This window comes from Protomyctophum parallelum (genome assembly GCF_964188405.1).
Source record: "Protomyctophum parallelum genome assembly, chromosome: 17".
Lineage (NCBI taxonomy): Eukaryota > Metazoa > Chordata > Actinopteri > Myctophiformes > Myctophidae > Protomyctophum > Protomyctophum parallelum.
In genome coordinates this window covers 7,174,752-7,198,154 of record NC_139719.1, presented here as the reverse complement: position 1 = coordinate 7,198,154, position 23,403 = coordinate 7,174,752, and the positions used below count along the sequence as shown (strand labels likewise).

Genomic DNA, 23,403 nt, shown 5'->3' with positions numbered 1-23,403 from the left:
CTCTTTTATTTATTTGCTGCCAGTTCTCCATGTGTACTTTGGACCCTGAGTCCCGGTCACTGCCAATCGCCTCACTGATGGTATGGGGATGGTGCAGACCAGTGGTTCATAAACCACACATTATTTAAATAATAGAGGGTATGCGCATGCATAAAGCCAATGGCGGATTGAGTGGAAAAGTGAGTGACAAAGTGAATTTAAGGTTTATTAAAGTAATTTCATGCAATCAAATAGGACTTTTCTGTTTGGATGTATGGGCTTGTCAAGGCCAGAAAGTATTTTTTGCCACTCAATAGGCATTCCCGCATAACTTCCGGTTATGACGATGATGTCACACGCATACTATAAAAAAAGGTATGAATATTTTATTTTATTTACTATACCAGCAGTTTGTGCACACTTGATGTCCCAATACAGAGACAAACTTCAGTCCACACCCTAATACAAATATATATTACGTCTATTAACCTCTTTTTTTTTTTTTTTTTTAAGATATTTTTTTGCGGCTTACGCCTTTATTGATTTTTTAAGGGATAGAAAGTAGGCTGACAGGAAACGGGAGAGAGATGGGGGGATGACATGCGGTAAAGGCCGTGTCGGGTCCGGGAGTCGAACCCGCGGCACACCGCGACTGGATCACCAGTCCGGTGCCCAGACCGTTACGCTACGGCCTGGGCCTATTAACCTCTTTTAACCTAGTGTCAGGAATGTGGGCATGGCATTATAGGCGGAACTCGAAGATAGAATTATTTTAATTATTTATTTATTCAATTACCGGTACTTATCCAAAACATATACTTTTCACATGTATTCAGCTCACAGCATGTCACGTGTGCCTTGGGCACAACAAGTGTGAGAACCACTGGTGTAGACCACCGCTGACCACATGCCTCCTCTGCTGAACAGAGGAGAACGTAAGTCAAGTCGAGGTATCCCGCTGCCATCCCCCTGGATGCCATCCCCACTGAACAGGCCCCTCCAGCCATCAGGAATATAAGCACTCATCAGTTATCCCACCCACAAACGGAACAATAAATATGTTCGTTTTGAGCGCCCGGCCAAGCCGAAGGCCCCACTGTATTAATTTGTTTTACATTTTGAACATACTGTGTTGAAACAGTGCAGTTTCTCTGTTGGAGAAGCTTCGGTATGAACAATTTAAAGAAAATGCGAGGATTGGGTGTGGCCCAAACCCACCACTGACTGACCACATTCAAATTAGAATGATGAGGAAGACAAGAGTACTTCATGGCATCTCATATTTCCTCATGCCTTCACAAGTTCTCCTCATGCCTTCTGTTGTTGTTGTTGTGTCCTTTTCATTCCAATTCCCTGTGCACGTAGTGTACATCTTTAGAAAGGAGGATGCAACTAGAAAAAGTGCCCTTCTGGGCACAGGTCCTCCACCAGGAGGATAGGAGAGTGTGTGATGTTTGGCAAAATGTTTAGGAGTAATTTAAACATGTTTGTTTGGGTGTGTGTGTGTGTGTGTGACGTTTACATTGCCACAGCAAAAGTGGAACAAAACAATGAAAATTAGAGGTAAAAACACTTTTCGGCCAGTTATAGCGCCACCTTGAGGCTGAGTTGAAATTGTTCATGTGGCATTTCTTCCTCGGCCTAGGAATGTGAGTGCACAATTTCACGGAAATCACGCGATGTGTTCATGATTTGCAGCATTTTGTTTGAAACTGAGCACTCCTGTGAACTTTGGAAGCCAATCTTAACCAATCAGGATGGAGTCTGAGAAATCTGAAAGACCCGTTTCGTTGAATGGCTCTAGAGAGACTGTGTACCAATTTGCGCGATGTTTGGACAAAATCTGTAGGTTTACTGTGCAAAAACTTGTTTTGCACAAAGCGGCCTCCTGGTGGCGCTATAACAGGCCGTTCTGGAAATTTTGGGGCAGAGGTTCATCGTTGGCATCCAGGGAGTGTGTGTGCAAAATTTGGCATCGACCGGGTTAACGGTGCCGGAGATTAGCTGCTCATGGACGGACACACGGACGGACACACGGAGTGCAAAACATACTCTCCCCCCATGCCTTCGGCCTGGTGGAGACAATAACTATGGAATCATGTGTCTCAGGGAAGCCTCATAACATGAGGCTTTAAAGGCCTCAGAATTCTCACAAACTGGTTTGACAGGGCAGGACTCCAAACGAGTGCATGCAGCCAACAAACACATTGTTGCACTGTCAGGAGTTGTTACCGTTGCCTGTTTGATAGGTTGTATTCAAAGTGTTGACAAGACACCTCATTCCGGCAGGGAAATAGTTTCCTGTCAACTGACGCGGTGGGGCCGCTTAGGGTGCTGATAATGTGTACATGTAGTATCCAAAAAAGGAAAAAATAAACAATATTCATCAAATGTAGAGGAGCGCTGGAGCTCAGGTTATACCAAAATGCCAGCCTTATTATTATTATGACATGCTGTACTATAATACCTTTACCGTGGAATTTTGGGGAATTTATCCCCTATGCCACTGTGCAATTCAAAGTGGTTATTTTGTGCTTTGGCAAAGACAATAGAATACCTGCAATGCAGTTGTCATAATTGTTGAATTAATGGTAAGCTGTCTACTATGCAGTGCCCATGGAAACAATTTATTCCTATGCGTTGAGGAAATAACTTCAGTGACATTATGACACACTGCTAGTGCTATACCTGTCTGTGCCTGGGTCTGTCCCTGTTGCTCCTGTAGGCTTTGGCCGTCCACAGATATGCCACTGTCACTGTGCAGCTTCTCGGCCTCAGGTGATGGCGTCTGGTTCTGATTGGCTGTACAGTTGTTGGCGCCCTGTTTGTTTTGCTTACAGCTGTTCCATCTGGACAAAAAAGAAAAGAAAAGCGATATCCTGATACCGAGATATATTCTGAGAGATATTCTTGAGACGTGGCGATCACACTCGCGGTGATAAAGCAACTGGGCTACAATTCAACGGAAGCCAGCGACGTGAAGCTACAAACTGACAGCCGACACTTGTCTCTACCATGACACGTGCCACACAAAAAAGTTGAGCTGGATTCAACTTTCTTTCAGCGATCACGTGACGCGGTGAAGCATCAAGCCGTCATGTTTTTGTTTCGCAATTTCCACTCCCCCCTTCCCCCGCTCCCCACAATTCCTGCTCTGTTCCCGTAAAAGGAAGAAGAAAACATTCTTGCTGTAACCAGTTCTCAGTGCTATTTACAGAAGGAGTGAGTGCACTCTCCTGCAGCACCGGCGATCAGACGGTGCCGGGGATTATGACACTCCACTGGCGCTCCGTACCGCAGCAGTGTCGGTCCGTTCGGCAGCCGCCCGTCCAGATGCTGCCGATAACAGCCACACAGCTGCCGGGGGGAGGAGCGGCACCTGCCAGGGAAAGTGGGGGTCCGTTCGGCAGCCGATACCGCAACTGCCGTTAACAGCCCGCGGCTCCTGACATGCGCTGCCGGTTAAAAATAAGCTGTGGCTTCCCTGTGAGGTTAGGGTTAGGGTCTGGGGTAGGGTGTTGGACTGCTGCTGCCGCCGGTGCCAGAAGATGCACTCGCTCTCTCTCGCTATTTAACCCTTAACCCTTTTCATATACAGTACGCGGTGCAGGCTTGAGATACGTCTGGACAGCATTGGCTTGGTCGTTTTGTTTGCCACTAGTGTGAACTACATGAAAAAGGTTATAGAATTGTAAATATAAATAATGACAATTATTGGACATTGTTGCTATTTTCTCTCTCTGTTGAGACAATGGATATACAACTCACAGATGGTATCTTTAATCTCCCTCATTTATAATGCACTCAAAATGGTCTAGCTGAAGTAGAAACAACTGAAACATTGAAAACAAATGTGTCTGATCTATTTGATATTCAGTCAATTTAATAGTCCACACCTGCACCGGCTGTCTTCATGCTAACTCAACCTGTCAATCTGCCAATTTGAATGCCAGTGGTTGATGGATTGTTGGCCACACACAGCATGTTCTAGCAAACAACAAGTTGAACTCTAAACGAGTAGCAGCCAAATCAGCATTCAGACATAAACTTGTGACCATTTAGCTATCACCTCCCAGATCTTATTACAAAAGATTGAATTTCTAGTAAATACATTATTTGGATTGGTGAAGAATGTACAGTAGATAATCCATAATTCAGTATGACTGATTCCGATTGAGTTCACGATACAAATACTCCATTGTATGACAGTGTCACACATTGAAAATAGAAGATCAAGATCAAGTTCAACGCATCATGATACGATGAATTGTGAGCTTGTAGATCAGATATTTTTTAGACGTGGTCACATCATGTGTTTAACGTTCAATGTTGTAGTCTTATTTGGTGACACAAGCGGTAGTCTGTGTCTGTTTGAAATGAAACAGTCACAGCTTCTCCAGCGCATAAACACACATGTTTTGAGCTGTGGGCCTCCATTCTGCTCCACCAGATCAGAAATATCCAACAGTAGCAGTATTTATTCATTGTCATATACCAGGGGTTTTCAGCTGATTGTGAACCAGGGACCACCACCCTGACTTAGAATCAACCTGGGGACCACTATTGTGTTGGGTGGGGATATGGGCTAAGATTAGTGCTTTTGTAAATTAACACTTGCTATGCATCCCATGTGTATACATCCCACTGTTTCTCAACCGTTGACTACTACTGGTAAAATGTCCTAATGACTCAACCAGACAATCCGGTGCACTTCCCCCTTCTTGAGATTCTAACTCCCTGTTTCTGTTGAATTTCTGGGGAAACTCCAACTTGTCAGTAAATGACTACATGAATACACTCATCACAGGTCATTCAGTTCACGGTTTCTCAACTAGTGGAAAGAACATTTAAAACAAATCAACAAATCCTACATCACTAAATCCATGGTCAGGGACCACATGCAATACCTCCACGGACCACCAGTGGTCCACGTGGACCACCTGTTGAAAACCCATGTCATATACTATAAAAAACACTGTGCTGCATTCACGACTTTACTGCTAAAGCAAATTCATACTCTGTACTATGAAGTACGTGTCTCAAATGTCTCAAGTACTTTTAAGCGTCTCAAAACTTAAAAGTACTTAAAAGAGCATAGGAGGCTTTGACAAGAGTACAAACTATCAATGAAGGTTCTTGTTGAATATGTTTCCCTAATGTTACCATTAATAGAAAAGAAAACATGGGGCGTGGTACGTAGGTGACCAGATAGTGTGACAACCACACAATTGCAACATCCTGTATCTCTATTACACTATGTAAATAAAAGCAAAAAAAATTCGTTTTGAGTAATGACAGCCAAGTCAGGCATTCTTGCTATTCTCCTCATACAATAATGGGTGTCCAAGTTATGCTCAATGAACAATCAACATCAACCTGAATATTTAAAGACTGCTGTGACATTTTAATATTGTTTGTTTGTTTGTTTTGATGCCCCTGTATGTTTGTGGACCAACAGTATAGTCTAGCAGTACAACATTGTTAGATGTTAAATATTAAAACGTTGAGTAGAAGCTGCATGTAAAACGTTTGAAGGAACATGGAACTGGATGCACCAATAGTGGATAATACAGGCTATAGTTCGATCCCCAGGACCAGAGGGAAAGACTTGTGCTCTCACTCAGAAAAAAGCACAGATGATTTCATTCAATATGAAACGGCTGAATTTCTAAATAAGATTGGCTTTGCTTGCTCATATGAATTTGTCATGTCTTGAAAATCCCATGCCAGTTTCTCACTGTTGATTCCGTTTTTCTGTCATACATGTTTGACCCACTGTACCTATTTTCAAGAAACAAAACGTAGTTAGACCCAATTATTACAGCTGCAGAACTAAAGGACAACAAACTAATGCATCCAAACCAATTACATTTACACATTTTCTAAAGCCTTTTTAAAAAAAAAAACCATCCCTTGAATCTGGTAATAACTCATCTTCTAGTCTAGTCATCTTCTAGAGTCTCTAGACTCTACATCCATCATCTTCCTCACCTTTTGAAGATGATGAAGGCCACCAGGCCAACTACCACAGCCGCGAGAATGGAGCAGTAGATGGGGATGAGTTTGTCATTCAGGCCCTGGTAGATCAATTTGGGGGAGTCGCCGTCGGTGGTGGTGGGAGTGCTGTCTGTGGGGCCATCTGGTGGAGGGGCGTCTGGCGGAAGGTCGTCATCATAGCAGGACAAGCAAGGCTCCCCAGAGGGCGTGGGGGCAGGAGGAGTGTTCAGGCCTGAGACAGAGTGAAGGAGGAGAAGAGGTTTTTATCAACAAATCCAGGTGTATCAGTGAACATATCGGTATTGTGTTAAACCCATTCTGACCTGAGATCAGATTCATACGAGGTTTCCGCCGGGGACACACTGGTCTGATGAACCCATTCTGACCCGAGATCAGATTCTAAAAATGTCAGTCGTTCTTCGATTTTTTTCAAAAATAGCAGACCTACAAGCTCGTATCGCGCCACTCGGTGGCGCGATATGAGCTTGTAGATCTGCTATTTTGAAAATAGCTAAAAATAGCTAAAGCATAACATGATGCCGACACCAAAATGGGTGCCCGTTCAGAATGGGTTAATGTCTTGTCAAAGGACACTTACGATCTTTGATGATACCCAGATCTCTTAACTACAAACCTTGCTTGCCTAAGTATAACACCTGAAGCATACTGTGCCAGAAAGAACGGGTAAATACTGTACCTGTTCTGGCACAGTATCAGTGGGAAGTGGGAAGAAGAATATCAGTGGGAAGAATCTAAAACACTAAACTAGCAATGTTTTGAGACTTTTACCAATAACAATTTAGCTATTCCATTAATGCTCTTTTTCTACACTTACACTGTACCCGTCTGTACCTGGATGCTCTTTACTACAAACACAGTCTTCTTTTTTAATTAAGCAGCAGAGAGGTACTGTACAGTAAATGCTATCCCCCAAGTAGCTCAGCAAAGGCAGAAAGGATGTCATGTACTTCTTTCACCAGCGGGTGAACTGTTAGTCAAACACTACTACCCCCCTCGCCCACAATTTGGCCCCTCTTTCAGTAGCAGATGGAGAACCATACTGTGTATTCTCTGATACCCTGCCTATGGGGAGATCTTGGGACCTCAAGCGGTGGTTGGACCCCGAGGGTAGAAAAGGTGGGCATGAGAGTCATACATAATTTCATTAGGCCTGACCGACTGACCACCCTGCAGCTAATAAGACACCCCACCCCCATCTTGTCTTTCCCCACACTTCTACTGCTTGTACCTCAACGAGTCCATTTTCAAAACCCACTAGAGCATGGGCCACCTTAACCACAAACACACATTATACACTGCATAATGTATGCTGTATACACACACACACATACACAAACACACACACACTCCATCTTACATCAGGTCATTTTCCATACTCCCTGTGGAGTCATTAACAGGGGTAAGAGCCCGGTTGTCCATCCACTCTTTGCCCACTCTACCCAACCATTACCGCCAAGCAGACATGTTCCCCGTTCGGCTTGGATGTGGAAACCTATCCCTGCCTGTCATTTACTTACAGTTACTCACATCATCAACAGGAAATCTTCCTGTTAGGCTCAGAGGGCTCTAAATACCTCAAGAGAGCTGCTGCGCATGAGGCATCCATTTTTCACTCGTGTGGTGAAACATTTATAGCAGGACCTTGCTTAGACAAGTTGCTGTTGTCAGGGGCTTTTATCTAAAGGAGTTTTGATGAGATGTGCTTTAAAACGGACTCACTGTGCCCATGTCAATTACCAGCCCTTTCTTTATTAAGTTATTATACTGGGTGGACATCATTTGTAATCCATATACTGCACAGGCATTGATCTTTCTAGATGTTTTACCAACCATACTACTTGAGGCCGGTGTTGTATTACCCTTTGCACGAAGGGGAAAGATGTTGCACTGTAGTTAACTTATAAGCTTATTGAGAATGTGAAGTTAGGCACGCCTGCACATAAACCTCTATAGTCAGCAGTGATTGATGTTTTGAGCCTCTCTATGTCTTTTTAACAACTTGTTTTGAACTGTTTGTTGGATGAAAGGGTGTCCCCAGCTGACACTTTGAGCGACCTTGCCTGTTTGTCTGCAAATTTCCATGTGAGTGCGCTCTGCTGTGTCTGTTCTGCCCCCCCTGCTGAGTTCAATGAACTGTGATGGGCCGCGGTCAAGTGGTGCTTCCAGCTCATTCAGCAAAACGCTTATTCACAATGGTTGGCTCTGGCAAAGCACGCACGTACGTACTGTACGCATGCACGCACACGTGTGTGTGTGTGTGTGTGTGTGTGTGTGTGTTTACTTTTATGTGCTTACTTTTCTCCATTGTCTTCATCACTAATATACCTGGATTGTTTGATGCTATTCAGTTGTTGTAGTTTTTTTTTTTTTTATCTGCTAGCCGCCAACTAAAATAGTTAAATGAATGACGTCTAAGACATCTGAGTCTGAGATGAACACAACTACTGTATGGATGATGGATCTGATGACTTACTGTAACCGTAGTTTGTGTATGGATGACAGAAAATGGGCCCATTTGCAGCTTGCTCTCTCCTGCTAATGTAATGATATCCAACCCCCCACCACCACCAACCAACCTCGTTACGATCGGCCCACCCACCCGACCAGACCCCTCCCCTCCCTCATCCTGGCTCCTGTGTCTCTTTTTACCCCCTATTTCCATCCCTCCATCCCCACCAGAAAGGATACCAGATACCATTCAGTGACAGAGATCTTCTTTGTCCAGCACAAATGCGAGCCCCCCCACCCCCCCCCCCATTCTCTATCAGGATATAACATCTCCTTTTTCTTTTTTTTACATTTGCCGATCTAATTTTCTCACTCCTACACAGTAAAATCCTGGGCGTTAATTTAACTCTGAGAATGTACCCCCTCCCATTTCCACTATTTGTCCTTCATTGTCTTCTTCCTTTGTTTGCAGAAGACTACCTTTTTTTGGTGTATCTCTGCTTTTTCTGGGTTTTTTGTCCATTCAGTCTCAGATCTCACATCAACGTCTATCCGCCTTTTGTAGGTCTATCTCTCTGCCTGCCTGTCTGTCTGTCAGGTCTGTCAGGTCTGTCTGTGATGAACATTTAGAGCAGTTTCAAAGTGCTCTGGCAGTCCATGCTGGTCTCAGAGGGAGTGACCTTCTAATCTAGGACACTGCTGAGCTCAGCTCATTTCCAATGAGCCAAGAGGAGGTTGCTTGAGGTTTCTAGACTCTGGATTAAGGGTGCAACAGTTAATCCAACTAATTGATTTAATAGATTATAAAAAATAAACCGATAATTGCTAATTTGATAGAATAATTGCTTAACCCATTCTGAACGGGAACCCATTTTGGTGTCAGCACCATGTTATGCTTTAGCTATTGAAAAATAGCAGATCTACAAGCTCATAGCGCGCCACCGAGTGGCGCGCTACGAGCTTGTAGGTCTGCTATTTTTGAAAAAATCGATGAACGACTTACATTTTTAGAATCTGATCTCAGGTCAGAATGGGTTAATCAGACCAGTGTGTGTCCAGCGGAAACCTCGTATGAATCTGATCTCAGGTCAGATTGGGTTAATAATCACTAAGAAAATGATCGACTCTGGTTGTCTGTGACACGCAGGCCAAGTTTGAAGTCGGTCGGAAAGGTTCTCGAGATACATAACATAAACTATGACGCACAGAGATTTCGCACATTTATTTTTTAGATAGTGAATAGAGCTGATCTACAAGCTCACAACATGTTGCGTTGCTACATGGGAGCTTGTAGAGTTGCTATTTGATCGGTTTTTGACATTTTTATATATTGTTTATTGCTTTAATAACGTGAGGTTGTCACAAAATGCCATGTCTCACGGCCCGCCGTTTGGGAACCACTGCCTAAAGAGCGTTCCCCATGTCAAACGGTGCAAGTTAGTGTACCATTATCATTAGAACATAGTGTATCCTTTCTGTATATAAGGCATGTCAAAATGACAGCTTTGGACTCAAATATAGCTCTTGTCCGCTTGCCATCCAGTAGGTTTTGTTTAAAGGACAACTTTAGTTTTTTTCAACCAAGGTTCATGTTTTAGGTTGTCATTAGAGAAACTAAAAGGTGAGTGTTAATTTTCTTTCATTTGCTGCTTTCTTTCGTTTTAGGGATTTTAGCAGTTTTTGACAGGGGGGCGGGGGCATTCGAGCATGGGGCTAAATATGTATTTTTTAACACAATTTTATGGTGATTTATTTTTTTATGGTTTACTATAGTCCTAATAAACGCCAGGAAATTACATCTGGCCACAAAAGATCACAGGATCTACTGAATGTGTTAAACTGACATATTGAGCCTATACACACAGTATAAGCCTTCCCCCAGTAGGCTACCTTCACATTCAGTAGATCCTGTGATCTTCTGTGGCCAGATGTCATTTCCTGGGGTTTATTAGGACTATAGTAAACCATAAAAAAATAAATCACCATAAAATTGTGTTAAAAAATACATATTTAGCCCCGCCCCCCTGTCAAAAAGAGCTAAAATCCCTAAAACGAAAGAAAGCAGCAAATGAAAAAAGATTAACGCTCATCTTTTAGTTTCTCTAATAACAACCTAAAACATGAACCTTGGTTGAAAAAAACTAAAGTTGTCCTTTAAGTATTCTATTCTATTCAGTACATTACTGGAATCGTCCTTTTGGTTATATCAGTTAATGACTAATGTATTACTGGATAATATCCGGGCACACTTAATATGCTTTAAAGTAATGACTAATGTAATGTTGCTATAGTAATAACTGAGTCCCTTCTCAGTAGCTTAACGTAATCATGTCTTTGTGCAGTAGTATGGCTGGTGCACTTAGATGCATTCAAGTATGTAGGCCTATGTATGTGACCCAAACAGTCTTTCTGAAATTAAATTAACACTGATGAATTTACTGCGTGTGTGTGTGTGTGTGTGTGTGTGTGTGTGTGTGTGTGTGTGTGTGTGTGTGTGTGTGTGTGTGCGTGTGTGCGTGTGTGCGTGTGTGCATGTGCGCCTGCGTGCATGTGTGTTTTGGTTGGGTTGGGTATGTGAGATTTGCAAACGCCACACCTGAGCCAAATCGTGCATTCCAACCTCTTGCAGACTCCAGACAACAGGTGTTACTCCTGTGGTGACGGCCTCACACGTGTGCCATAAGGAGGGGTTTCCAGCACGAGAGGCGTTTCGTCGTTTATTATTACATGCCATTATATGCGTGAGCACTGCCAAAACCGCTGCCCGGGGCCTGGTGGGCCATGAGCTGCCCTGGAAGCGTGAAGTATCCTCACCAGTGAGGGCGACGCGTCACGCTGTGAGCTTGTAGATCTGGTCTGTTTGCCCGCGGGATACCACCGTACGACGAATTATCAGGCATTAGAGAGGATTTATATGGTTGAGCACATACAGATGAAGCATGGAAGGATGATTACGGTTACGGTTATCACTGACTTGTTACCGTACCTTAGTTTTTCTTGATCCCCTTTAGACCTTCACTATTACTGTTCGACTTTTGGTTCACACCCCCCATCCCATCCCATCCGTGTTTCTCATCATTTATCCCCTCTTCCACTAGCCTGTCCCTTTTTTCCCCATACCTTCTGCCCGAGATCTGGCTCATTTTTCTGCACACGTGCTAGCGTCTGAACACACCCCTATATGTGCGTATATGCACTCGTTTGTGTAGCTGCATGGGTGTGTTCCTTCGTGGGCGTGTCTGTGTGTGCTTGGGTTTTGTGTGTGTGTGTGTGTGTGTGTGTGTGTGTGTCTGTGTGTGGGGGCTGCATGTGTTCCTGCTCTGCGGCAGAAAGTGATCGGCACTCGTAGAGGTCACCCAGAGAAACCCGAGAGTGGAGAGAAGTAACTCCATCGCTTTTATCGACCAGGACACGCTCTCTCTCTCTCAGCATCTGTTCTCTCTGTCCATCTCTCTCGTGCTCTGCTGCCGCAACAGCTCTCCATCCATACACACATATGCTCCATCTTTCTCCCCGCTGTTTCTCTGAAGATCAAGAACAAATCGCATCACGAAACACTGTGAGCGACTACTCTATAACGACATGCCCGAAATAAGGATTGCGGTGGATGAGGTGGTTAACCACTTAAACCCCGTATTAGTTGATCCACATCCCCCAGGGATTGATACTTGGTCAGCGACTCATTTTCCCTCTCTACACCAAATCTCTCCGTCGAACATAAGCTGATCTAGAAGCTCACATTGCAATGGGTCGTTCGCCCCCGGAATACAGACGCTATACGGTTGAAATGGTTAATTAACTGACTGTAGTAAAATGTTCACTAAACAGTTCTTCGCTTATAGCGATGGTACTCTAGCACAGCGCAGGATACCAAGTTGTGCAGACGTCACAATACTGGCGTTCTGTCTCACGGCGCCACAATGAGGTCATATGGGGGGGTGGGGTGGGGGGGGGGGGTTCAGAGTAACACATCTTCAACTCATTAACCTATTCTGAACGGGCACCCATTTTGGTGTCAGCATCATGTTATGCTTTAGCTATTGAAAAATAGCAGATCTACAAGCTCATATCGCGCCACCGAGTGGCGCGATACGAGCTTGTAGGTCTGCTATTTTTGAAAAATCGAAGAACGACTGACATTTTTTTAAATCTGATCTCAGGTCAGAATGGGTTTAATCAGACCAGTGTGTGTCCAGTGGAAACCTCGTATGAATCTGATCTCAGGTCAGAATGGGTTAATCCCCCTCAAGGACAAAAAACCTTTGGCTCTCAATTTCCCGGGGGTGACTGCCTGGCAGGGAATGGGCTGCACGAGCGCTGGAGCAAGTGTTGTGGTCACCCCTTGGCACCCCGAGCACCTCCCGTCTCTCGAAATTCCCGTTGCAATGTCAAGAGGGCAAATTCCACTGGAATGGTTAGTTCTTCAGGAGATCGGGACGTTTGCCATAATAAGGGGACGATTCTTGTTTGCGAACGGGGGGGGGGGGGGTTGTTTGGAGGGGGGTGCGCGTGGGTTGAAGAGGCGAGAGACTTCAGAACTTGTCTTCGCCACCACAAGGCCTGGCATTGTGTTGACCGGGGAGCGAGGGGTTATAGAGAGGAGGTCATCCATGGCCTTATAACCCATTCTGACCCGAGATCAGATTCATACGAGGTTTCCGCCGGACACACACTGGTCCTGATGAACCCATTCTGACCTGAGATCAGATTAAAAAAAATGTCAGTCGCTCTTCGATTTTTCAAAAATAGCAGACCTACAAGCTCGTATCGCGCCACTCGGTGGCGCGATATGAGCTTGTAGATCTGCTATTTTTAAATAGCTAAAGCATAACATGATGCCAACACCAAAATGGGTGCCCGCCCGGTCAGAATGGGATAAGAGCCCAAAAATCAGTGGAACTGATATGAGACTGTAGATGGTTGGTGTCAAAGAGGGCAGACCGGGCTATGGCTATGGCTATACAATGAGTGACTGTGCATATACAGAGACAGAGAATAGGTTTGTGCCACTCGGGTCAGAGGGTCGTCACAGCCGTTGATGTGCTCGTGTTTTGGACGCTGGGAGTGCAGGAATGTCGATGGCATTTCCCCCACTATTTCTCCCTGCATTTTTCTGGACTCTCTGACTGTGCACATGTTGTGGTAGTGTTGTCGCGTTTTGTACTGGCATGTTGGCGCCAGACCTGTCAAGCTTTCCCCTCTCATTCCCTCTCTTTCTTCTGCCCCCTCTCTCCCTCTAAACCCAACCCTAACCATAACCCTCTTTCCAAAGTTCTACCTTATTTTTATAGTCTTATTTTTGTTGCCATATTTAATACTTTATTTCAGATATAGGTCAGTGAAAAGAAACAGGAACCCATGGGCAGAGAGAGAGAGAGAGAGAAGCCAGACAAGACAGGAGTCTGATTCTAACCTGCATGGGTCCGCTTGCGAGGAGCATATGGTTGTGCACTAGTAAGCCACCAGGCACGGAGGCACCCCTCTACCTATGTTTTCTCCTAGCTTGAAGTCCCCTCTCTTTGAGTGATGTGTATGTTGCTTGTTAGCTGATCAGACTTGCTTCCTGATTTCTGGAGGGCAGCCTGTCAATCGTTAAGGTCAGCCAAACACAGGAAGGAAACAGCTCCTGCCCTTCCTCCCTCCTCCTCCTCAACTCCCCGCTCAATAACCAAATGCACTTGGCCCAACTGCCCTGCCTCCATCCACCCACGAACCCCACCCACCTGACCTTCATCCTTCCATGTTCCCTCCATTCTGCCATGTTCAATCAGAAAGTGACTTTAACCTGCACCCTGGCCGTGTGTGTGCGTGTGCGTGTGCGCGCGCGTGCACGTGCGCCTGAGTACTTCCTCTTACTTGTGTGCCTGGGCTTGCATAATGCATTTGGTCTGTTTGGAGTGTGTTTTGGATTGTTGACTCGCAAGTGCATAAGTCAACCTGCAGCGGCAGCCCCTGAATTCTTAGTAGATCCCAGCTTGCAGCAAGGAGGGGTCGGGGTCAAGAACACGTAGCCCTGTCCTGGGTACAATCTCGACAAGGAACAGGGTCACGGTATAGAGAAGGTATGTTTCCATCTAACCTTGAAGGCACTTTGCCAATGGCTCCGAGTGATAAAAGCACACAGTCAGCTGCACTCTTGTCTAACATCAGCAGTGCTCACTCAAGGTTTGCCACGCATGAGAGAGGCCTGTCAGCGTGTGTTTGCATTGGCTAGACACCTGCTATGCATGTACAGCAGTAAACGTCACACACATTCACCATGTACTTCACAGGATTAAACATGCACGTCACAAGCACAACACGCGTGCCACCATGTGCTCCGCAGGTGTGAACGGTCACGACACGCATTTCAACCGATCCTGTTATCAGCCATATTACACGCCAATTTCACGCCCCCATCCTCCCTGTTTTCGTAGCAGTGCCCTTTCCGCTGACGATCGGGGGTTAATCATATCCACCCCCTACAGTACCAACAGCGTGTCTGTGTTGATTTATAACGGCACAGTAGAGGTTCCTTTGAGCCGTGCTTAATAAGACCCACTGCTATTAATCAACGTCACTTGCTCCAGTGTTGTTCTGACCCCTTAAGGGATTAGGAGGATTATGCCATGTTATTATGTGCACGTCCCCCCGTGGGAATCCCACGTTGACCTGCCGTCTGACAAAGACCCCGCCACGTCGTACAAGCTTCTCATAACCTCCCGGCCTCTGACCTTGCTCGGCGGCCCTGCACTGCAGCAGAGTGGAAGTCATATCGCACTTATTCTGCAGATAAGCATCGGCTTTAGAACGTCGGCTCGTCGGCTCTGAGGGTCTACGTATAGCGGCCTCACACAGTCTGTTCTGCATTAGGCCGCTTGAGTAGCACTGTGGGGGGGACGAGCATAGTGTGTTCTTCTTCTTCTCGCATAACAGATAACAAAACGCTAATCCCTCTGGTATAGCGCGTCAGGAAATTGGATTTTCGAGCGAAGATATATCGCCGGAGCCAACGTCATCACCGCAGGTTGCAAAGTGGTCGTTATCACAAGGGGTTTCTCAACATGGCAAAATCCTAATTGTGAATTGGTGAACTGGTGCACAGTGTTTGTTTACAAGCCCTCGCCTCCTACAAAACGGCAAATACGTCCATGAGGTCAACATCCCATTTGCACTGTACTGTTGAGAAGACTTTCGAGTCTTCCTCCTCATTATGTTGAACGAAAGTCAATCGAGTTAGAACTTGTCCATATTCAGGCAATACTCGTCTCAGTTTCTGGGTTCTCTCGCTCTCTCCACCCTGCTGACTGTGTTCTGGCCGCATTTAGCCTCTGGGGCTGCATTGCTCACTCCATAGCGCTAATGGATGTGGACGTCTGGCTATGCCACAGATTTGTAAGTACTGATAGACCGTGTGCATTTTCAAAAAGATTACATTAGATATAAAGAGCTTGTGATCGAGTTAGAGAGTGGAATAACATATGACAACGGGGCCAGAATACTGTGGTCTGTGAGCCATCATGCCTGGGGGGCGCTTGGTTGCATTCAAAATTGTCCTGAAGTGGGCAGGTCATTCTGAACTTTCAGGGGATGACTCATGGCTCTTTTGCAGATCTTATCTCCTTTGAGAGAACCTTCCTTTGTCTTCCCCGAGCATTTTGTTGTGGGGGCTCAGCTTAGCTATAGTTAGGGGGCTGACCTCATAACGTACTTTAGCATTAGGAGCATACTGTCAGGGTTTCTAATTCAGCCCAGAACAGTTTACAATTTAGGCATTTTAGTAGATGCTCTTATCCAGAGCAACATGTGTGTAAGGTTGGAGTAAGTATCATGAACCTTTATCAAATGATACAAAGCACTGCCAGCCCTTCTTTGATATCAATAAGACCTGTAGATATTATATAATAGTTAAGTTATTCAATTGCTCCAGTGTCGTTTTAGGTATTGTGTTCTGACTTGACTGACTCTCTATACTACACAATCATTGCACATATTTGGTAAAACATGACGAATAATCCTATGTCTGTCAAAGGCCTCTATTGGTGACAAACATACACCAGTGACACGTCTCCTTTATTGTTATTGTCTGTTTTACTCATACAGTATGTTCCCTCACATAGCCCAGCAGCCCCATGGGCCAAACCAAAGACCTTGACATACAAAATGGGATCATGGACGAGCACAAAAGACTTCCTTTAACCCAACACTCCCTCTGTCTGCAACACACTGTGATAACGACATCCTTCAAACTGCTTCGGCAAAAAGAGCCACTCCACAGCTTCTCAACAGACCCCTTTCACGGTCACCTCACAAAAGCGTTGATTTAATCTACGAGGCATCAGGTCACTGGCATGAAGCGCTGACGCCGATCATAAGGAATTCACATTTTGTGAGTGTGACGACTGACGATGCCCGCAGGGTAGAAAATGATATAAAAGTATTCAGAGCTCGGCTGACGGAAATGACCTTCTACGAAACCCATGAGACACATTCAGAGAGCGGTCTTTGTACTTATCCCATTCTGAACGGGCACCCATTTTGGTGTTCGCATCATGTTATGCTTTAGCTATTGAAAAATAGCAGATCTACAAGCTCGTATCGCGCCACCGAGTGGCGCGATACGAGCTTGTAGGTCTGCTATTTTTTTTTTAATCGAAGAACGACTGACATTTTTAGAATCTGATCTCAGGTCAGAATGGGTTAATCAAACCAGTGTGTGTCCAGTGGAAAACTCGTATGAATCTGATCTCAGGTCAGAATGGGTTATGTAGGGATGAGTCCATGTAGACAATGAGATTAGCATCGGAGTGGCATTTACACGTCTCTGGCCCAACAATGTCTATAGTGTCAAAGTGAGATGATCCGACTGTCGATACTGTAAATGGCTAGTGTACCGCACGTACAGTGGTGTCAGTAGAAGTGTTGGACACTGACCGTTTCTCTTCAGTTCAACTTGCCTCGGGCAAACCACCCCATCATTCAGTCAGTTTACAGTTACTGTATGCTCGTGATAATTTCACCAGAGCTTATAAGACATATTACTCCACTTTCTAAAAGGACCACATGCAAAAATCACATAAAGAACAACAAATACAGGGGGTTTAACTGGAGATTGTATATATATTTACGGTAAGTTGATATTTCAGACAATATTCAGATATTTCAAGACAACAGAGAAGTGCAACACCACTCTATATTGTCTTGAAGACCGTAAATACACATACAATCACCATGTAAGCCCGTCTTTCCATGGTTTGCTGACAGTACTGTAAATCACAATGTCTGAGATCAAAGCTTCCATAACAAATTAACTGCCCCTGAGGCTCTTGGGCGCGCAACACTGCGGTTCTCTTACCTTGACACACTGTATCACTGACCAAGGAGCAGGCATTTATCTGCACTTCTTCCCCTTCATCAGTGTCACACATAGTGCACGGAAGACAGGGCTCTTGAGAGCTCTCCTGGTCCGAGTATGTATCCCGGGGGCACTCCTCGCACACTGTGTCGCGGTCGTGTTCACAGCCATAGAGCATGCCCTTGCCCTCTGGACACTTGGTACATCGCTCGCACTGGCTTGAGATTTCGTTCAGGTAATAGCCATAGTCGCACACGCAGATGGCATCGTTGGAGTCGGTGCACGGCGTCTGCATGCGGAGGAGACCCATGCAGCGGGTGCAGGGCTGGCATCTCTCGATGTGGCTGAAGTTTTCTGAGAAGGTTTCGCCTGAAAGAAGCAAAGATAATTGCTGTTCAGCTTCCATCTTATGAAAGTCAGGGTTTATTGAAGGGACATTATTTTTAAACATTATTATCTGTATATATTTGTTGTAGGGCTATAATGTTACAGCCGTAAAACTGTTTTCTTCTGTGTGCTCGAGTTGAGCTGCAAGCCGTAAATTGTTCCTGTGATGTTAGGAACGTTAAATCATTGTGTGCGCAGGAACTAGAAACCAAAGATCCAAGCCCATGTGTCATGTCACCAAGAGGCACAAACCTGCATTTGTTATATAAGAGACTCAACATTATTTGAAGCTGTGAACTAAATTTGTTTTTATTAATCGGTAGAAGATCTGTATGTTCACCAAAGTATTATCAAATATACAATACAATATACAATATTAGAGTGCATTTCATTTAAAAAAACAACAACAACAGAACCTAATGGCTCAGTGGTTCAGGAGGTGATTTGTCCGACTGGGAACCTGAAGGTTCCTCCTTCGATAGCTGGCTCCTACTAGCATTGTGTTGAAGTGTACTTGAGCAAGACACTGAATCCCTAACTGTTCCCGACAAGCAGGCTGATAATAGTAGTTTCATATTGGGGTCTCCTCTAAATGGTTTGCATACCTGGAAGATGCCTTAAGAAGGATACATGCAGAGGACCCATGAATCAATATGGCATGTTTTATGGAATTGTATTTCGGCTGGATAGAGAACTGGGAAACACTAAATTATGCAACAGACCCATTTGTAAGAGCAGCTTGTGTGTGTGTGTGTGTGTGTGTGTGTGTGTGTGTGTGTGTGTGTGTGTGTGTGTGTGTGTGTGTGTGTGTGTGTGTGTGTGTGTGTGTGTGTGTGTGTGTGTGTGTGTGTGTGTGTGTGTGTGTGTGTGTGTGCGTGCGTGCGTGTGCGTGTGCGTGTGCGTGTGCGTGCGTGCGTGTGCGCGTGCGTGCATGCTGTGCGGGAGAGAGAAAGGGAGCAAAACGGAGCTTTACTACTACAGTATGTACATAATCTTTACTAAAAAGCACATTGCATGCACTTTTGTTACGAGGTTTTATATAAATAGTTCTGCCTCCAGAAGTGATTGAAAAGAAAAGATCAATCTTTCTTTTTATAAATTGTTTGAATCATATTTGATCAATTCACCTGTCAAAGTTTACAGCGTGTGTAACGCGTGTGCTGCAGAGCTCAGCCAGTGTCCAATAACTTCTCAAGTGTCCATGCAGTGCCTTTTATCCATCAAACACAACCAATAATTCTTCTGATTAACCAGAGAGACAGAGACGGAAACAGGAATGGATGGAAAGGAACCGGGTTGAAAAGAGGAAGCAGAGAGAGAGTCATTTGAGGTATATAGATAATGACAGACTTGTGTATAAGTCTCCGTTTCAAATGAATCAGGACAGTGGAATTTAGTTTGTCTTGGTGCACGGGCATGCAGCCGTACATGCATTTTGGTGCACGTGTGTGTGTGGTTGTGCGTGATGTGGAATATCTTCTAGACATGCGTCCAGTGCTACAATGTTAAACCCCTCACCCATTATCTCCTCCTGCAACCCACTCCTTCCACCACACACACACACACACACACACACACACACACACACACACACACACACACACACACACAGCCCCCCCACCTCCTCCCCACGAGTGCTCTCAGAGCCATTATCATAATGCCATGCATCAATAATGCAAGTCAATACATTAATAACTCTGGCCTGCAGCTGAGGGCTAGAGAGGAGGCGGGGGGGGGGGCTGTATAGACTGTCTTCTCCTGGCTCAGCATATCATCATACTGTATACAGTACTTTAGCCCCCGGTCTATCATTCAATCCTTCCCTTTGTTTTCAAACTCCCATAAAAGGCCTCCTCCTGACTTGGCCTGCTCTGGAAACCTCAGAGCTCTAAGGTGTGTTGTTGTGCGTGCACGCCATGTGTGGGCGCGTGCACGTGAGAAGGAGACAAAGAGAGGGGGTGGGATTTGGACTACACGAGTGGCTATTGTGTGATATCTATCTGGTAGTGTACCGTGTAAACGCTAGTGTACCTGCTACTACATGTATATGATGTTTGCATGCTATAACGGAGATACTTGTACTGTATGTGTGTCAGACAAATGTGTGCATGTGAGACTGGGCCATTTGTTGCTGTCATGCATGTGCTCTCCTCCACCGCAACAGGCCTGCAACCGCACAGCTGCATTTGCTCCGTTTCATGACCGTCCATTCTTTGCGTCGCAAAAGAACGCCTCTGCGTGTTTCCATTGGCCTTCTTTCAGAGCAGATCAGCCAGGCCTCTGTTAACTATTCTCATTAAATGAACCCTGAATGTTCTCTGGAAACCGCAGTCTGTCTCTCTCATACATGGATGCTTGAGCACTTTTGGCGGCCAATAGATAGAGCAGAGATACTATCAGACGTGGGCAACGTGCCTAAAATAACATAACACAAACGCATGAAATGGTAGGGAGCGGCTGAGGATGGGAGGGATGAAAGAGAGAGGGGCTTATCGAGGAACGGTAGGCCTAACAGACTAACGAATGCATCTGCAGCCCCAAAAAGAGAAACGCTGTTTATCTAAGGTGTTGAGGACAGGAGTGCTGTTGTCTACAAAAAGACACGTTAATATGCCCTTTGGGCTGTTTCCTCCATGATGGATGGATAACAAAATGGGAAAGTCTCCAATGCAGACGGAGGAACAAATCACTGAAAGAAAAAGAAGAAAAAAAAAACACTTGGTGACGTGATGAAGTCTGAAATAAAAGTTCTCCAGTTGGAAACGTGTCATTATCTCACAACTCTTTCTGTACAACTCAGCACTACGGTTCTGCATTGTAGATATGATCGATATCTCTAGTGTGAGCTTTAAATATCAGTGCCTTATGCCATTATCCGATGAACCGTTTACGTGATTTGCATTGCATTCTTTCTGCTCTTAACTTTCTATCATTCCTTTTTCCATGAGTCACTGCAGCAGTACTTGTGTGGTCTGCTCTCGTAACATTTTTCCTTTCTTTTGATGACACAGTCGCTGTTTGTTCATGTCAGAGCAGAAAAGTCTCAATAATTTACTCGGATGTAAACAGCCCATGCCTCTATGCTACACCAGAACACAAGAATCAAAGGAGACTGTCAATGAAAATAGTTGTGAGTTGCTGAATGTAGAACATGGGAAAAACGTTAAAAGTGTAAAACATCAGATATTTTTAGCCTTGCTTTTATTATAGTAACGGAACACATGACCTCAATAACTTACTATTCGGTTACACTAACATGAATATACTTTAGTCTTTAGAGGCCCCATAAAAAGGCAGATAAATCACGTTGCTGCAATTTCTGGGCTATTCTCACGGCCAAGTTGGAATCATCATCTGTTATCCTTCACTGAATGCACTGACCCGGGGAAGACTTCCAGCTGTAAAATGCTGAGTTTTCATTTAACTCTTGAGAGTGGCTCGTTGGGGTCAATTTTTACACGATGAACCTCAGGGTTTTGCAGTGCACTTACTGGTTACAGTAGATGATGCATAACCAAGAGATTCATTGCCGTCAGAGGAGACAGCTCTTGGAATAGAGTAGGAGCAGACCCTGAAACAATCCTGGCCTTAGCTCTCTCGCCGTGACCTATGACCTTTCAAGTCTAACATGCTGCAAGTCAGATAAAGTTACAAACTTTTTTTGCGGTGTGTTTTCTTAAATTCCCGACTTTGGCCAGAGATGTGCATCCCACGGGGAGATGTCGAAAAGCTTTTAGTGCTCCTCGGCAAATCAGACTCTTGTGTTTTCCTGTTCTGAAATCAAAATCCCAAATCCACGCTGCTTATAGGATCTTAATCATTGTAACATATCCATACGGCCATGTCCCATTAATACTAAATCGCTTCCTCTGTGCTTTTTAGGGCCTCTTAAGCACGAACATTTGGAATTGGTCCCATTCTCATATCCTCTTATCATTGCTGTCCTCGGACAGTCTTTCAGACCGAGCACGCCTCTCTCTCCCTACATGGACAGGGTTGTGTGGAGACCACTAGTTATGGAACGCAGTTAGGCCTAAAGTATGCAAATCACTAGGCCAGGGCCTAGTGAGTTCAGGTAACCACACTACTTGCAACTTGCTATAGACATACTGTAGGTACCTTAGAGTATATATTTCTAGAGAAGGCACCCAGAGGAAACCCAGAGGCGAAATGGACATAGTGGCCGGATTTGGTAGTGCAGCTCGAGCCAGCGCTGCTCCGTTGACTATCATTGCGCACGTTCATGTGATTGGGGCCATGACACGTGAACGAATGTTTCATACGTGAACGCGCACAAACGGCACAATGATAGTCAACGGCAGCGCGTTCATGTGTTTGTAACCAATCAATCCCAGAATGCACTCTGTTCCTACCAGGAAGGAGGAGTGAATCCGCCTCATGCGCTTTTGAGCAACTTAATGCAAGTGGATGGGAGGAGAACTCGGGTGTCTTCTCTATAGATATATAACTCTATGGTAGGTACCTGGCTAGTAGCTACCACACTGCTAACACACAAACGCATCACGGAAGCCCCTGGATTGATTACCTTCTCTTCTGTTTTCGCTATGGAAGCACAGTGATGCTGTGAATGGAAGTGTCTGTTCTATACTATTCTATTTCTTTGGCTTTGGTGCCTGTCATTTTCTACAGAAGATTGTATTTCCTCTGACCCAGTCTACGTTCACGTTCTATTGTGTAGGCTAATCTGAGAACATGTATTCCTTTGTAAATGATAATGCAGACGACACTTGGCAAGGCTGTAACTCTAACAAAACCAGTAACTCCACACTCGTACAATTTGTCGTAAGATTGTAATCTTCCTGCGAACCAAGTTCGGAAAAACACTGTTCCCAGTACTTGTGCTGTACACTGAGTCTAGCTCAGTACGTGATCCTGCTGATGAACCATGCATACTCTCAGAGACAGACAGTACAAGTGTGTGTGTGTGTGTGTGTGTGTGTGTGTGTGTGTGTGTGTGTGTGTGAGAGTGAGAGTGAGAGACTCACTATCAAGGCAGGGGGCACAGACAGCCTGTGTGGCTCCGCATGGCTTGATGACACCCTCTCCAGGAGCACACTGCTGGCAGCATTCCCCATTAGTGGTGTACTGGCCTGAGTCACATTGCTCCTGATTAGCCAGCGCCCCAACCTGCCGATCAACAGAGAGAGATATGTCAATAGAGAGTATATGCACATGCATCACTTTTCCACCGGCTTGCTGGAAATCACTCAACAGTC

The 23,403-nt window shown here is 45.0% G+C and overlaps 1 protein-coding gene across 1 annotated transcript in view; it reads right to left on the bottom strand.

Moving 5' to 3' along the window:
- ngfrb (nerve growth factor receptor b) overlaps positions 1–23,403 on the bottom strand; it is a 37,170-nt gene that overhangs the window by 4,932 nt on the left and 8,835 nt on the right. Inside the window, exons 2-5 of the mRNA XM_083787051.1 lie at positions 23,173–23,314; positions 17,780–18,148; positions 5,971–6,208; positions 2,668–2,828 (exon numbers count right to left, since the gene is read on the bottom strand). Of these exons, the coding sequence (XP_083643177.1) occupies positions 2,668–2,828; positions 5,971–6,208; positions 17,780–18,148; positions 23,173–23,314 (910 nt within the window). The remainder of the gene's footprint in view (positions 1–2,667; positions 2,829–5,970; positions 6,209–17,779; positions 18,149–23,172; positions 23,315–23,403) is intronic.